This window comes from Athene noctua, chromosome 18, assembly GCF_965140245.1.
Source record: "Athene noctua chromosome 18, bAthNoc1.hap1.1, whole genome shotgun sequence".
NCBI classification, from domain to species: domain Eukaryota; kingdom Metazoa; phylum Chordata; class Aves; order Strigiformes; family Strigidae; genus Athene; species Athene noctua.
Window position 1 is genome coordinate 1,668,166 of NC_134054.1, and position 17,994 is coordinate 1,686,159.

Sequence of the window (17,994 nt, forward strand, 5' to 3'; positions counted from 1 at the left end):
TTAGAAAAATACAGAACTCTCTTGATGCCTCCTAGGGCTTATTATTCTTAAAATGCTTACTACACTTTTAAACTAAAAATATTAAAAAAACTCTCCAGAGCTCACGGGTAGCCCCTTCCTGCTGCAGATGAAAGGAGGATGGGCACAACACCTGAAGCAGGGATGGATTTAGAGGTCTTCATCCTCTAATTCTCCCATCTCCGATATGAAATACGGTGCTGGGGAGCTTTTTGCATCCCTTTATGCTATGCTTTCCAAAGCTTTTAATGCCCAAGTTTTTATCTTTTCTTTGTTTTTTTAAAGAAGTGGGATTTTGTTAAAGAAAATGGCGATCTTTGGGGAGATTACTGGTACTCCACTAGCATACACTTACAAAACTGACTGGTTTAGGTGAGTTTTCCCCTCTGCAGATGGGTAATGTTACACTGCCTAGTGTGGGGGTGGATGTAGAGGTATATCCTTGCTTGTCAAGCTAGGGTATCTTGGATAGCTTCACTGCTGTGAGGCTGATTCATACTTGCTCACAAGTGGGCCCCAAGCTGTCACATACCTGTTTTTAGTAATAAATGAGACTATTCTGGTTGTCAAATATACTAAGTACCTTTCCCTCTCCTTTGTCTGTCTGGGAAATAAGGTTGCTATGAATCTGGGGAGAGTAGATGTAGAAGCAAGATGTATACTCACAGTTGCACACAGGTATATTTGTGTATCTGTTGGGGTACTGCAGGTATGATCTGTTTTTCGTAGTTCTCAGATACTAATTTATCAGATCATGCTTGCATAATGGGATTTTTTATATATGAGTGTATGTGTGCACATACATTCATGTACATGCAGAGACAGAAACTTTTTGTGTTACTAATACCAAGGCAGGTCAAGGAGAAAGTGCTTTGTGTTTTCCAGCATCCAAGAGAGCTGCAGATATCCCTAATATAATCCTTTTTCATTTTCAGGTTTGTTTCTAGTGTGTAGCTCAAACAGTGTTAAAGCGATTTACAAGCAGTTTAGCCTTAAGCAGTTTGCATTGGATACAGATAAAATCAATTATTACTTCTACTTCTCTTATCAGAACTGAAATGCTCCAAGTGCTTGTGGGAGCTGTTGATTTGGTGTAGACTGGACTGTGAACAGTTCTGTTCAAGCAAAGGGCTCTTTTTTTTCCTCTCCAAGTGGTTTGGGCTCTTTCTGCCCCTTCTCAACCCAGAAGCACTTTGCAGCCAACCTGCATGTGAGCTGGTCCCACCTAGGGCTGGTCGGGCTCCCTGCAGGAGTGTCCCATGGCACACACTCAGGCGGCTTTAGGAGCAGAACAATTTTATGGACTTATTTTTTATACTCCTTTCTAGAAACAGGATGCAGGAGGTATGGCTTGGACATGGTTCAAGCACACCTTCGGCTGATCAAGGAGAGCCCCTGGGGATTTGAGCACAACTTGGTGAATCAGCAGAGCTTCAGGGCCTGGACTGAGACCAAGGAGCTGTGGTATAAGGAAATATAAAATTCTGTTTTCTTAGCTGCCCTGATCATTGCTCAGCTATAGCACTGGTCATCAGTACTCGGCCGTAAGGACCCCCTTTCCCGCTTTAAATTCTCACAAGGACAGAACCCCAGATAAATCAGTTTTGTGTGTTCTTTGCCTCTGCCCTGCGCCAAGGATATGAGATACAAGCATGTAAAATAGTGCTGCACTTCGCTGCTCTGCATGGGCTTCTGATGCTGCAACGTGGCTGCACCCTGAATGCCAGCCTGGGCAGTGTGCGTTGTGGCCAGAACTGCCTGCGGGGTGAATCATCTCTGGAGAGGGGTTTTCCTTAAAACCGTGCTCTTATCTTCTCCTTTTTTTTCATGTGCAGCGCCTCAATGAGAACCTGGGAAAGCTCACAGCTAAGTTTGAGAAGGCCACTTCAGACAAACTCAAATGTCAGCAAGAAGCTGAAGCTACAGCGTGTACCATCGCTCTTGCAAATCGATTGGTGAGTGTCAGCAGATGCAACTCTGATGGCATGAATGGGAGGTATCAGGTGCTGCTGAGATGCGAACCATGTGCACATAGTACATTACATCCTCTAATTTTTTTGGAATACATTTCCTGCACTGCAGCAAGTTTTGGTAATGAAAATCATTTTACACTGGCTGTTTTCCTACATCAGGGGAGGCACTGCTCATACTTAAAAGAAACTGGCTATGTTCTCTTCACAGCTGTCATCTTTTTTTTGCTACTTAAATCATGATCAAGTACTGATGGGCCAAAAATATATGATTCAAAAATCATATAATAAAAACAAAGATGGGTATATGACAGTAGCTTTGCAGGTTTTGGAATAACAAAATAGTGAAAATCTCTAAAAAAGCTGTGCATGTCCCTCTTATCAGTCCATCGGTATGCGCCGCAGTCTGTTGTATCTTCAAAGTATGCAGCCTCCTTGTCGTCTGTAGGGGCAATGCCCTTGTCACTGCTTCACAGATAAGTGACTGAGAGATAATGGCTTCTATTCGCACTGTCCTGTTAGCTGGAGCCCCAGCTCACATCCAGTACTGCAGTTTCCTTTAACGCTTTGTATTTTGGCTTCTGCACTGGCTCTTAACTTGGAGCAAGCCCGTTCCTCAAAGCAAGGAAACAGGGCAGCAGGAAAATGTTCCATGCTTGATCTCTGCCCTGGCAGGTGGAGGGTTGGAGCTGGTTGTAGCAGCCGGCTCTGCTGACTCAGGATCACCCTCTAGCACACGAAGGCAGCATTGATGCCTCCTTGGTGCAGAGCCCCAATTGCTTTATTCTTCTAAAATACCTCACTCACTGTGCCTGTGGGGAAGATGCAGGTAGCAGTATGGATTTCTGTGAGTACAGACTTAGTGCACTCCCACATTGCTTCTGCTGCCGCTCTTGGTGTGTAAAAGTGCTTGTCCAGCCCTGGTTTGGGTTTGGGTTGGCACATGGCTTCTGCCTGAGACCTGGCAAAATTTACTGGAGCGCATGGCCCCTTCCCTGTGACCCTGCAGCCTGATCTTATAGCAGAAAGAAATGCTGCTGCGTGGCTCTTCCCCCCAGGAACAGCAGAGATGTGTTCAAACCACTCGCTCTCCCAAGAGGCTGCACCTGTACCTCCAGGAGAGAGTCCTGCCCAGTCTGCACATATTCAGGGAGTTTGGCCTCTGTCTTGTTAAAGCTGCTTCTTCTGGTGGGGCTGGTGGCACAGCCCCATACAAAGGTGTTTCTAGAAGTGATGCTGGATGTAAGTTTCTCTGCTTGTTTTGCTCACTCATGGCCTGTATTTTATATGTAAAGTATGTATTTGTATCTATCCCAATATAGATAGAGAAGAGGAAGATAGCCAAATGTTTAAGCTTTTTGCTTGGGATGTGGAGAGTTGTGCTCAGTTCTCCATTTTTCTCCATTTCCTACTCTCAAACCTTCCTAGGTGACCTTCAGTAAATTGCTTTAGCCTGGATTTTTAGAGCTGTCTAGATTTCAGGTGGGTTTTCATGGGCATGTGAAAGAGGCTGCATTTAGTGGGATATTGAGGAGCTCCCAAGAGCTGCACAGTTCACCTGCTGCATGCTCAGGTACTGGGAAACATCTAAAAAAACTTTTGTCTTCAATCTCCGCATACCTCCTTTGGAAAACAGAGCACAGCACTGCTGTAGCACAGGCAGGTTCTTTGCAGGACTGTGATATACTCATATATAAGGGGTCAAAGAGAAACAGCAGATAAATCTCTTCCTATTTAGATCTCTCTGATGCAACCACCAAAGGAGTTTTTTGCTTTCATGTTCTTCAGGTTAAATCTCACTGAATACTTCCAAAACCTTTAATTAAGACAGGAAAGTAGCTTTTTCATTTGAAAGAACCATTTATGTTTCTAGCTGAGATTTTGCAGGATGAGTATTTCCCCCTCTTTCCACAGCCTAACAAAATCCTATTTAACATGTGATGTGGAGGTAGATTGTGGCAGGAGTCAGCAAACACAAAATATGAGAAGAAAATGTTTAATAAAAAAGAAACATAGAAATTATGTTTTCAATTCTTTTAATATAAATATATGTGTGTGTAAGTGTATGTGTTACACTGGATACAACTTAATTTCCCCTCAATTAGTACCACTGTAAGAAACAGAACAAGATTTCTTAAAGGTGCACGCTTAGCATGTGAGTTCTTGGTTTAAAATGTGAATCTTCATTCAGGTACAACTGTGATATTGTGATAAGGAAAAATTATGGATTTTTGGGGAGTTTTTTTGGCTTAGCTATACTAGCAAAGTTGTCCTTGTAAAACAAAACGAACAAATGCTTTAACAATATAGGTTGTCACTTTTGATGTGTGTTTAATAATTTCCTTTAAAAGAAAGTATTTTGATTCTGAAATCAAGATAAGGCATAGGAATCAAATTTTAGAAAAACTTCTTTTGGTTGCAGTTGCAGTTTTTGTGATGATGTATGCATTAGTCTGTGGTCTGATAGCACTGATTTTTTTGTCACAGGCAGTATAATCTCAGTGAAACAACAGGAATATATTTGCTTGTATATAAGCATATATATATATATATATATATATATATATAAAAGCATGTTCTTTACCTTCCTCATTAACTGGGACTGTTCAGAGACTCAGGGCCAGCACCTGTTTAAACATAGTGCTTGTTCATGTGCTTTACCGGTGCTGGACTATATCCTTAACTATTAAATACCTTAGCATTTTTTTAATTGTTTAGGCACAGTCCTGATGATTTATTTTGTATAGCCGTTTAGCTGTTTTGGCTTCAAAGCCTCCCTGTTTCTTTCCTCTTGAAATTCTTGGGATGCACTAGTGACCAGTTTTGAAAACAAAAGGTTCCCTGTCCACGCTTCAGGAGAACAAACTCTGAAATCTTGAAACCATGAAAGCAATTAGGAAGTGGTGATACACAAACTGCTTTTCCCACCCTGCTCTTATTTCGTGTTGTGTGAATGAGAGAAACCATGTGTGGCTCTGCCCAGTCACCAGTGGGTGACATTGGCTAATCCTGTAGTTATTTCAGTCTCTTATATATACTTAAAATGAGAATGTTTAGGTGATGGTTTCAAGTCTGAAACAAACTGAAATGGGTAAATGATATCAGGCTGCACGCTAATGCATCCTTTCTGTTCATCAAGAGAATTGGATGGAGGAGGGTGGTTTGATTTTTTGGGGGCAGATAAAGGACATCACTCGGGTATAGGCTTTCTACTTTGAATACAATTGCTGCTGTTCAGCCCTACCTGTTGTTGCTGAGGTTTATAAGACATTTTAATTTAGATTGAATTTGGACATCTGCTCAAGTATGGTGCAGTGCCATGGCAAGGACCATGATTGGTCCTGTCCTCCCGTGTTTGTGGGGAGGTGACGCCCATCGAGGCTGGAAAACATTTTTTGTTCTGTGTTTGAAAGCATGGAGAGCTTCTCCAATCTGCATCTGTCTGTCTGCATAGATGAGACAGGCTAAACACTGTTTTCTCCATAGTCTGCCGATGTTGTCATCTTCTACCCCACCGGCTGCTGCCAGGACATGCTTGATCCCAGGCTGAAACACCCTTCCTTTCATCATTAGTGAAAAAGCAGAGCCAGGTGGAAGCAAATCTCTATTACTGCATGTAAGATCACACAAAACTGAAGCATCATGTGACTTGCAGAGTCTTTGCAATGGTGAGGAAGATGAGTGCTGGGCAATGCCCTAGATTCTGCTAGAAAAAAGCTGCATGTTTTTATTGATCTATAGCTGGTAAACATCATCTGCTGCACTTGTGCTGGGTAAATTTTTCAGCCTGATAGTAACAAGAGTTGATAACAGATAAGAGACTGAGAGCTTGTCAACCCTGGGCTTTTATAAAGCAAAGAAGGATGGATTAGGATTGTTTGCATTCTGTTTTTGTCTATAACTTGCTGGGAGATGAATATACACATGTACACACAAACAAAAAAACACCATTGGAAGTCTCCTGTTGCTCCAAACAATGTGCTGTCTAAAAAAAGAGTTCAACAGTAAACAAGGGAAAAAAACCAGATATCTGTTCTGTTTAGTGCCTACTGTTGCCACGTCTCCAAATGCAAAGGCTTGGAGAGAGATTTGAGTAATGATTGGAGCTCTCCTCATGCTGCAAATAGGCTCATAAATTATCTTTCCACTGCTCCTTCACTCCCAGCCCTCTTAACTTCACCCGAATGTGCCAGAAAAAACACTTGGAAAAGATGGAAAGACATAGCAGCCTCCTTAGTAGTGCGTGAGCCATCTGGACAGCTTCCCACAGAGACCCACCATGGCTGTTGTCTTGGGGCCCGAGCGTAGATGGAGGGACTGTCACCTTCAGCGTTCCAGCCTGAGGCTTGAAGTGGTGATTAGTTTGCTGGAAGTGTTTAATCTCTTGCTGCCACAGTGAGGGCTCCAACTCCTCACTTATATGGAATTTTTTTGCAATGCAGCCAAAAACACATTGCACAGACAACTGCAGGTATGTGCTGTCCTGCTCCTGGAGTGAATTAAACCTCAGGACCTGCAGGCAGTATTAGCCACTGATGGGCAAAATCACAAAATCATCTAGGTTGGAAAGGACCTTGAAGATCATCTAGTCCAACTGTTAATCTAACACTGACAGTTCCCAACTACACCAGACCCCTCAGCGCTGGGTCAACCCGACTCTTCAACCCCTCCAGGGATGGGGACTGCCCCCTGCCCTGGGCAGCCCATTCCAACGCCCAACAGCCCCTGCTGCAAAGAAATACTTCCTGACATCTAGTCTAGGCCATTACCTCTTGTTCTATCGCTTATTACTTGGCTCCAGAGACTCATCCCCCCTCTCTGCCCCCTCCTGGCAGGGAGTTGCAGAGGGCCAGGAGGTCTCCACTCAGCCTCCTCCAGACTAAACACCCCCAGTTCCCCCAGCCGCTCCCCAGCAGACCTGTGCTCCAGACCCTGCCCCAGCTCCGTTGCCCTTCTCTGGCCACGCTTGAGTCATTCAGTGGCCTTTTTGGGGTGAGGGGCCCAAAACTGAACCCACTCATCGAGGGGCGGCCTCACCAGTGCCGAGTGCAGGGGTCAGATCCCTTCCCTGTCCCTGCTGGCCACGCTAGTGCTGACACAAGCCAGGATGCCATCCAGACTAAACCCAGAATCTCTGTCTCTCATTTCACATGAGAGATGAGCACAGGTTGTTGGTTCAAACGTGTGTCTGGAACTGAAATCACCGAATGAACACCCTCTTGGGCTCCTGTTTGGAGCTTTAATGGGGAAAGACATGGCTCTTGCCAGCCCAGTTAAAAAGAGAGAAGGGTAACTCTGGCTTCTTATTCTGCCCAGGTGCTACAGCACACAGTGATGCACAATTACCAGGGGTCTCTGTTTACTGTGGATCATATGGAAAACAGTGGAAATGATTAGGATCGGAGATGATTTAAAAGTCTGGGCAAGGCCAGGGTTACTTCTGGTGATGAAAATTATTACAGTTCAATGCAACTTGCTGAGAGAAGAAGAGAGAAGCACTTAGTCCCTGGGAAATCCGCTGTCTCTGCAGCTGGGATATGAGCTGCAGCATGTGTATTATGATTTAATAGAGAATCCATTCACTTAGAGGAGTTTTTATTTAGTTAGGTGAAATCTTATCATGTTTGCCATAAGATGGAGAAAAATACTGGAGGAACAGGGACATTGCATCCCAGGCCATGTTGGTTACATCTCCCCACCCCATTGCCTGGGAACATCCTGAATTGAGACTCTGTTGGGTTCCTTGAAGCACTGTTCATCTTGGCTGGTTAGAGGACAGAGCTGCTGTGGTAAGGAGCTGCTAGCAGGCATCATAACTGAGGGAGCACTGAACACAGTCAGCTGTAAATGCAGACAAGAACAAGTTATGTCAGTGCCAGATCCAGTAGCTGTTTTTAAAGGCATGGTTAGAAAGCACACAGCTTGCTACTACTGCTGTCAAAGATGGATCACTTTTGCATTGTTTGTAAGGAACTGCTTGCATCCGAACTTACTGCTGTGCAATGCACACCATCCCCTGTGTTATCTCTGGCTTTGATCTAGGAATAGATCCTGACAGCCCTTACTGATGTGCAATTTATTTGACATGCAAGACGTGTCACCTATGTGACTATGGGCAGAAAAAGTTCCCAGACTTTGAAATAAACACATTTGAGGCTGAATGAAGAATGCACCTAACAGACAGTGTTGCTTTAGATTGAAAAGTGAACCAGGGGGGATGAAAGCAAGCCTAACTTATACAGTGCCTTAATATTAGTTTGGCATCTTGTGAACTTAAGATGACCTAGGGAAGATAATCCAGGGTCCAAGGGTCAGGGAGCAGGGAATATCTAGGTATCCATGCACCAAAAAGGGGAGAATGGCTGATGGGTGGTACTTGTGAGTGGATATGTGCTAATGTGGCAGATGAAATTTAGTGATGACAAATGAAAATAATGCATGCAGGGAAAATGAATTGTAATCATGCATTTACATTGATAGGTCCTAATTGCACTATTATCACTCACAAAAGAGCTATTGGAGTCATTACAGAGAGTTCTCAGAAAGAGCAGTGTGGTACTCAACTGGAGGAAGAAAGGCAAATTGTATATTAGTTAGTAATTGGTAGGAAAAAAATCAGGAAGCACAAGTTAAACAATTATTGTATCAGGCCTATCAGTGCCTACATCTTGCATGCTGAACACAGTTGGGCTACCCCATCTCAGAAGACTGTAGGCAACCTGGGAAAACTACAACAAAGTGTATAACTGCTTCCATATGGGAAGAGGGGAGATAGATTAAGACTTTTCATTTTGGAAAAGAGCCTGAGTAAGGCAGATGGATATGACAGAAGCCTATAAAATCATGAAAGTTATGCAGAAGGTGAATAGGGGATGGTTGTTCACTATCCTTCATTATCAAAGAGCTAAAAGTCATCAAATGAGATGGCTTTTAATTTACTACTTGCTAAATTAAATAAAAATAATTTCAATGACTTCTAGGATCTGAGGTGGAAGACACCTGGGATTTCTTTAAGATACTAAAACTGGCAGTAGTGTGTGACCCAAGCAAGGGAGAAGTAAAGACTCCTAGGACATAAGTAGATAAAAAATAACCTCAATAAATTAATTAGGAGCATGTAGACACCCTACAAGTATTAGGAAAATCAGGTCAATGAAGACTTATTGGTCTTAGAGGCTATGGGAATAGTATGAGAATTTACCTAAAGGAGGCTGGAGGGAAGACCTATAGGTGCTTCATTTATAAAAACTACAAAGATAAGATGGAGGAAGTGGACTTGCACTGTTACTGGAGTTGAGATTAGGGATAATTTAGGTATGATCCTTGAAAGTAACCATAACTTAAAAGTAGTGCTTTGCTTCTTTTTCAACAAGTAGGATTACGTAAGACCAGATATGTGGGCTGACACCAGGGTCTCTCTGGACTCCAGCAAATGTCCAGAGCAGAGAAGGAACAGGGCAGGTATATCCCATGCTGCCTGCTATCTGATATTTTCTAGCCTTCATATGCTTCAATTTGACAAATGTGGGTATACATGATAAAACAGACCTATAAGACTGAGAACATAAAAATGGGAATTCCCACAGATGAAGAGGAAGCATGACTGTAGTTGAAATAACTGAATGGTCTGGCTATGGGAATCAGAGGGATGGGATGAAATTCAGCGATACAAGATCAAATGTGTAACTGGATTTATAACAGATTGTTTATCTCTGAACCAGGAGCACATTGCCAGCAACCAGTGAGGACCACTTGAATCTATTTGTTCAGGCTTTGCCCTTCATGTCACGTAGCCCCAGTAAAAGCAGATGTGATCCTACTCATATCAAGAGAAGGCTTTCTAGCAAGGCTAAGGGAATGGTGGCATGTGCTGAGATCAGCAAAGGGCACTGGGGAAACCTCCTCTGCAGATTTGTGAGGAGGATGGTGATACACATTCTCGAAAGAGTATCTTAACTCGAACAGCTCTGAGGTTGAATGGGGCAAAGAAAACCTGTGTCCATTCTTTCTCCTCCTGAAAGGAGTCAGACTGCCCAAAAGGCAGTTTTCACTAGTTTAAAGGAGCAGATTTGTCAAGGCAGAAAGGCCATCAGAGGTATTTTTGTAAAAATAATGCCAAGCAATCTAAGTATGAAATGCCAGCTAGATAAATGTAAAGTAATGTGTATTGGAAAAAACAGTTTTTATTTTACATGCCCTGTAAGTGAAGCTGAGCTAGTTATTATCATTCAGGAATAGAATGATAGAGTTAAGAGTTCTGGGAGTATGTGAGCTCTGTGCTCCCAGAGGCAAAAAAAAAAAACCCAAACCCAAGCCAAAACGGAATGTTAGCGTTTATTAGGAAAAGAAGAGAGAACAAAGCAGAGAAATATCACAATCTCACTATATAAATACATTCTAAATAAGTCTTGAATGTGCAGCTGTACCTCCACCCACTCTGCTCTACCTCAAAGGATGTAGTAGAATGGGAAATAGTGCAGAGAAGGTTACAAAAAAAGAAAAAAAAGGGATGATAAAAATTACGTCATTTGGTAAAGATAAAGATTGCAATGACGATCAAAATGCTGCTTCTGTGTGAGGAATTACTGATAGGCTAAAGCTCTTCAACCTAAACAGGAGACAGCAGAAGGGGTGTCAAGGGCTTGAAATCCTGAGTGGTATGTTGCAAGCATGATTATTCGCTGTATTTGCACTGTGCAAACAGGTTTTATAAATGGAAAAATTCAGGCAGCACATCAAAGGATGTACTTTTTTTACAGAAAACGTAGCTAAACTGTGTATCTCCTGGCTACGGAGTGCTGTAGATGTCAAAAGGTTGGTTAGTATCCATGGCAGCTTAGGTTCAGTCAACCTAATTATTTCAGTAAAAAATAATCAGTGGCTACTAAGCATAAAAATATAAGTTCTGTTTCAGAAGGTCCTTAAAACTCCAGTTGTGAGTAGCTGGGAAATTATGTCAGGAACTATTACCAGGTGCTTATTTTCATAGTCGTCCCAAATCATCTGCTAAGGGTTGCTGTCAGCAGACAAGATGTTGAAGGAGGTGGACCTTGGGTCTGGCCTGGTAGAGCTCTTCCTGTGGTTGTGTATTTCAGAAGTGAACTAGATCAACTCCTTTTGCTTAGCAAAGCGGAGCACATTCCCTGGAAAATACTGGCTGTTTATAAAAGCATCTGGAGGTTGACTTGCAGAAACACGACTCCACAACCCCTAAGGTTATAAAGTCGGTATGTTTATTCAGCGCTGAGGCACACGGGGGATCATTCCACCACAAATGTATGCACCTCTCGTGGCACCTTGTCTTGGCTTTATGCTAGAAAGCATCACATATTCATAATGCACCTATACATATGCATGACCTATCCCCGCTTCATATTATAATGAGCTTGAAAGTCTTTTTCGTATGTTCCGCCCCAGTCTCCTCCTAGTTGCATCTGTGGCAGTGTGTCCCAGTGGTCGTGGGCTGGGGTCGCAGAGATGAAGTAGCTCCTCTTCCTCACTGTTGAACTTTTTACCTCGGTTTCTTGCGCAGGCTCTGTAGCCTCCTGGACTCAGGCCAGACCATAGGGTTGGTTTTGACCAGTTTTTAGGGCTGTCTTCCTATTCCACCAGGAAGTGTTCCCTCACAGCTTCTATTAATCAAGGTTTCCATATTGTTCTGCTCTCTGGCCCGTCAACTATGATCTATTATCCTATTTTAATCTTAGTTATCTTTTAACTAATAGACCTCTAGTCCATAGCCTGATCTCTAATTCTTCCATCTTTATCTCTAAACTAAGTTATACCTTCATTTCTGGAGTGCCTAATTTCTATATCCTATTTTAATTTCCTAGCTCCTCATTTCAGAGGTACCCATGAGGGTGAAAGGAGAGCTGTTTGAGCTGGAGGACAGTGTCTGCATGAGAACTGATGATATTAACTGGCAAGGAGTAAAATTGTGTTGGAAAACAGAAGGTGGCTCCTAACCCTCAGAAGGTAGCAAGATTCTGCTAGAAATAGGACTTGGTCAAGTTGGAATGTGTGAGGGTGGAACTCAGTGAGGATCTGAAGGTGGTACCTTCCCATCCTGAGGACCTGCATTCTGCATGTCAGTTTAATATAGCAAAATAATCCAGTTTAGGGTTATTCAAGGTGTTCCTAAGGCTTATCATAGGGATTTGTGTCAGAGCAGGTCCTTTTTAACAGTGACCTGGAAGAAGGAGATGGTGTCTTAGTAGTCACGTTTGTAGCACCCCTTTGGGGAGGTTTGCAAAAGAGAAGGATATAGAGGAATTTTTAATAGAAATGAGAAGGATGAGAAATAACCCTTAGCTCAGGCAGGCTGTACACTGAAGAAGAAAAATAGAAAGTGCTGGTCAGCCCTGGTAACAGAGGCCTGTGAGTAGAGAGGATCTGTACATTACATGGGTCTTTTCAGAGCAGGAGAGTGATTGTGATTTGCCCATAAAATTTGGCATTCTTGATCTCAAGTCCATGAGGCCAACTTATAACCATTTTGGCTTTTACTGGCTTGTGAACCTGAAGGATGCATTCCATTCATGTTTCCAAGCTGTGTTTCTCAGTTAATAGGGCTAACGTTTTTTCCTTTATTTTTTTTTAAAAAAGGGGGGGGATGTGGGGGTGTCAGGATAACTTATAATCACAAGACTTCAGGAATGAGGGACCAGTGGCACCCTGAAAAATACCAATGGTCAAATAAGTTGTTCATGCATGTAGAGATATCTTATTTTACAAGGGGATGCTGTATCCTCTTCAAAGCTGATAAGCCCTCAGTTAAACTGTTTGTGCAAAATCCCATCTACCTGATGTAATAATAAATTGTGTGAAATAGCTGAAGGTTCTGGCTGTTGGAGAGGAGTCCTCTGTGTGAGAGGGCATAACAAGATACGAATCTGTGGCATTTAGGCAATTAACAACTGATGAGGCTGCCTCAGAAATCCTTATGCAGATATCTTTACCTGAATTTCTTCTGGGAAAGTGATGTGTTCTCCCTTGATGATTTTAGAGGAGTTGTGGGGCAGATAGCTGAGATTTGACTGCAGTACCAACCTTTCACTGAATGGCACAGGTGAGTTAGCAAAGTCGCTAATTTTGCTTGTGCTGAATATTTCCATGCCCAGGTTTTAAACTTTAGCAAATGTGACTCCAGCAACAAGGTATGCACACGGCCAGATCCTGAGGTATTACTTAAAGAACCACTGTAATGATCAGTTTGACGGGAAATTGCAGGTTGGAGGACTCACCTCTGAGAACATGCGATGGGCTGAAGCTGTGAAGGACTTCAAACAGCAACAGAGCACCTTGTGTGGAGATATCTTGCTGATTACAGCCTTCGTCTCCTACCTGGGCTACTTCACCAAGAAATACCGTCAAGACCTCCTGGATGGAATCTGGAAGCCGTATTTGCAGCAACTAGAAGTAAGCCCTGATTTCTCTGAGAAGCTGTTGTTACTGGAATTAACATTAAATTCTGATGTCCACAGGAGATCCCCTAAGTGAGGGGATCCCCCAAATGAGGGGCATCCCTGTATCTCCACCAAATTGGGTCGAGGAGCATGATGTAGACATACTTGATTTACTCCTCTCTGAGGAAGATGTAGTGGTGTCCTTGCTCCATGCAAGTGACCCCATTCCTCCATGTACAGAGAAAAAAACCCTGATGCAACAACCCAAACATGGAGCCCAGTACCAATGCTGGGCAGTTTTAACCAGGTGTCAGGGATGGCCTAGAAGGACGGAGGTAGTATGGATAAGGAATTGCTCAGAGCAGGCAGAGCTCACTGCCAGCTCTCTAGTAGGCTTGGAAAAACTCCAGATGGTTCTTCATGCTGGACACAAACTCTGTTCATGCTTGCCATGTCTCTCAGCTGGTTTTACCTATGTCTTGCTGTTTGGACCAGATGGAGACTGTTATGCTTCCAACTTGTTTAATAGTCCACTAATTTTTAACAGGTCCTCTTGTACATCAGTAAATGGAAGTGCTCAGTCTCCTGCAGCACTGAATTTTGCACATCAGTACAGTAACTGGATGTGGTGCCAGTTACTGGTGAAGTGCCAAGAAGCTTTTAAATAAAGTCACAATGGGACAGTGATGCCCAAATTAAAAAACTGATTTGTTCCTTAGGATGAGAGAGCAAAAACTTCACTCTGCATTTCTTAATACAAAGCCAAAAATTTAGTTAAGAAATGCAATATTGTTCCAAAAATGTCCTGACTCTGCTTAGAAATTTCAAGGAAGTGCCTGTATTTCTAATGGGAAATTAAAGGCCTATTCTGCTCAGATAACTGGCACAGATAACTTTCTGATTGTCACAACCAGAAATGGCCTTCCGTGTCGGAGAAGTGTTTCTGGAACTGCTAATGCTGTTTTGCAACACAACAGCAGGCTTATGAGGGTGTTAATTATATTCTTCCAAGCTGTCATCTCAGAGAGCTTGTACGCAGCAGAGTGTGATCTGAGCCTGCCTGGCTGGGCTGTGGCCCTTTGGGGTGTTTAGTGCTCTGCAGGCAAAAATCTTCGGGTTGCTTGCATAATTTGTGTTCATTCACGACAGGATTGGGAAACAATGCTAGATCAAAACTATCCTGTAGGATGGGAAGTTACTGATAAATATGGCACCAGTTTTTAATTAAACTAACTTTTCTTGAAGTTTTTTCTTTGCTTATCTCTGGAATATGCTTTAAGTTGCACTCACTGCTGGCACGCTAGGAAGCATTTCTCCTTTCCTCCCAGGTGCCAATCCCTGTAACTCCATCCCTCGATCCTCTGACCATGCTGACAGACGATGCTGATGTGGCAGCTTGGCAGAATGAGGGCCTGCCAGCTGATCGGATGTCTACTGAAAATGCCACCATTCTCACCAGCTGTGAGCGCTGGCCCCTCATGGTGGATCCCCAGCTGCAGGGTATCAAATGGATTAAAACAAAGTATGGTGAAGACCTCCAAGTGATCCGAATTGGGCAGAAGGGGTAAGCATCAGCCTTATCACATAATAATACCCTTTAATGGTTATCTGTCTGTCATACTTGATGAGCAACGTATATTTAACTGCAACCATCTGAGCCAATTACATTGAGGAAAACCCTCAAATGTATTTGAACATTAGCTGCTTATTCATTACCAAAATGATAGAGATTTCTCATTAAATAGAGGGTCTATTTAGTGCTTGTCTCAGTTACCATAGAAACTTCTCTGAAACTGAGACTGGAGAGTGCTATGTGCTGGAGGCTACGTGTAGGACTATGGCATCTTCCATCAGGCTCATCTTCTGTGTCGTGTCCTGACTCGGTTTCACCCAGGAGGGTGAGTAGGGCTTCCTACATCTTGGAAGAAGAGAGAGGGCCTGGGCATGGAGGGTGAAGCTGTTATGAGGGTTACCAGGTGCTGAAGACCAGTTGGGCTAACTCTGCTCCCACACTAGCACCAACTAGGAGGTTCTCATTGCAGCACCCCAGCATTGATCTGGCTAAATCTTTTATGGGAAGGCTTTTCTGCTCCAGGCTCTTCTCTCTGGTCAGCGCACAGACCAGTCTTCTGATGTCTCAGTTTGCACCTATTTCTACTCTCTACTGAGGAGTCCCAGCTGGGATAGAGCAGACACCGAATCAAATCCCTGCTTGATTATGAGCACTGAGATTATTGGGTTTTTTAATACAGAGCAAAGTATTGGCAACAGATGAGTGACCCAAGCTTGGTGATTATAATTCATGTAGATTTGGAGATGTCTTGGGGTTGCCTAAGTTGTTTTGTTGGCAACTCCTCAATTTTCCTCACAGAAAATAGCAAGAAATTAGTAGATTTGATCTTGTGTGTGATGAAAATACAGGTCATTTTCCATTAGAGCAAATTTCTGTTCCGTGGCCAACCTGGCCACCATGCCTTGCAGTTATTCAAAGCAGTCTGTGGAAGAGTAAGGATCCCAGAGGAGACACCTAAATATAGAACTCCATGGTTGAACAAGAGGAACAGACCCTGTAGCGTTTGTACGCTGCCATTGCTGCTTGCTGTGCAAACACAACATCTCTTTTTCCCCTCCCTCCCTGGCCACACACCAGGCTGCCAGGTACTCTAAGAGGGGAGTTTAGTGTGTTGCTGTGATGTCTCAGGCCATTGGCTAAAAGCATCATTCACTGCCCTATTACAGTAAATACGGGAGTGTTTCATCATCTGGGGAATGGCGCTTCTTTGCTTTCAACTGCTTTAAGAGGTGTAAACACATGCCCTTCTCTCCTTCAGGAAAGGGCCATTTGAGCAGCTTTGGGTCAGCTGCTGCCATTCTCTCTGACTGTTTCTTCATATAAAATATTCCTGGTCTCAGAAAAATGGGTGCTGCTGATCAAGGATAGGGTATGCATTGTGTCAACATAATTACTTCACAGGTCAGGCCTAAAGGTCACTCTGAACTTCTTGTCTTAGATCTTTCTATCACCTCTTGAGGTCCCAAACTTTCTAGCTTAGATGAGGAACCTTTTAGCCAGTGGATTTAGTTGGAGTGATTCAGTGCAACAGTGATGGTGTAAGGGGGCCTGGAGCATCCTCACCACCTGCCCAAGGCCCTGCTCTCCTCTTTGCAGAGAAGTAAGTTGTGTGAAGTGCAGACCAGTCCCGAAGGAGAGAGCACAAGCACTTGACCTTGCCCTTCCCAATACAAAGTATCCCAATGCAGAGCCATCTCTGTTTCACAGTTAGGCACTGGGCAGAGGGGTCCAGTTCCCTCGTGAGGAAGGAAGCTGTCTTAAACATGACCCTAAACCCTGGGCAAAAGGGAGATGAAACCTGCTCTTCATCCTTGCTTTTATGCAAGATTAACTGCACCAGTGGCTTCTGGGGGAAACAAAGTATTTGCTAAAAATAACTCCAAATTGTCCCATCTTTATTCACTGATGTCCATGCCCTTTTATCAAGAAAGAAGACACAGTTATTATTCCTTGACTTTGGGAGGTCTGTTTCTCTGTTGGACAGCCAAGAGTCTGCCAGTGCAGCTTTCTGTGCCATATGTTGGCACCATCTTACCCCTCTTTCTCTCTTGCAACTGCTGTCATGTGTATGTAGCTGCCATCACTGTGTGGAGCCCCCCTCTGTCCCCTTGCATCTTCCTTACTGCAAAGCACACATCCAGCCTTGCTGTGGCAGGTAAAAATGCTGTTTCCCACAGGTATTTGGACACTATAGAACGAGCCCTGGCTGCAGGAGAACTGGTTTTGATTGAAAACCTGGAGGAATCTGTGGATCCTGTTTTGGGGCCGTTGCTGGGGCGAGAGACAATCAAGAAAGGAAGGTGAGTTTTGGGGAGGTTTAATGCCATGTGTGAATGGGTTCTTTGTGCTGTGGTGCTTTCTATTCTTGACCTCAAATTGTGGGTGTTCATATGCAGCAACGCTAATATGCTGCCTTCAGAAGTGGGGGCATTTTGAATCAGGCAATCACAGGTAATTCAGTCATAGGATGGCTTTGAAATAAACCTAGATTTTTCATTTTGTTGGACAGTATCATTCAAACCTCATGTAAAAGAGAGACCTGTAATCCTCCTTTTGTATAGTGACCTTGGTGTCTGTAATTGGCCATCCTGACACTGAATTATTACCAAAATAGGTATTGCCATTCTGAAGAAAAAGTAACCTTGAATTTTAACAAACACTATGCACTGCTTATGAATACAGCTACAGGTTTAAGCATTAAGAATATATAAGTGTTTCTTAACGAGGTCAAGTTCTTCATGGCAGCTGCTGGTCAGCCTCCAGCTGAGAGGAGGTCAGTGAAAGGGGCAGCAAGGGAGTGCACTTTTTCCTTCTTTCTGCATGTAAAGTGAAATAAGCATATTTTTAGTGTATGCTCAAATAATGGCAAAAAATAAAACCTTATGGGATTAGGTTTGTGTGCCAAGGTTTTGGTAACAGGGAGGCTGCAGGGGTGGCTTCTGTGAGAAGCTGCTTGAAGTTTCAACTATGTCCAGTAGAGCCAATGATGGACCTGCTGCTGGGCAAGGCTGAGCCCATCGGCAGCAGT

The 17,994-nt window shown here is 43.4% G+C and overlaps 1 protein-coding gene across 1 annotated transcript in view; it reads left to right on the forward strand.

Moving 5' to 3' along the window:
* The window catches only part of DNAH9 (dynein axonemal heavy chain 9), a 213,293-nt gene that overhangs the window by 115,516 nt on the left and 79,783 nt on the right, over positions 1-17,994 (forward strand). The window contains exons 51-54 of the mRNA XM_074922361.1: positions 1,854-1,973; positions 13,218-13,406; positions 14,722-14,957; positions 17,144-17,266. Coding sequence (XP_074778462.1) covers positions 1,854-1,973; positions 13,218-13,406; positions 14,722-14,957; positions 17,144-17,266 — 668 coding nt within the window. The remainder of the gene's footprint in view (positions 1-1,853; positions 1,974-13,217; positions 13,407-14,721; positions 14,958-17,143; positions 17,267-17,994) is intronic.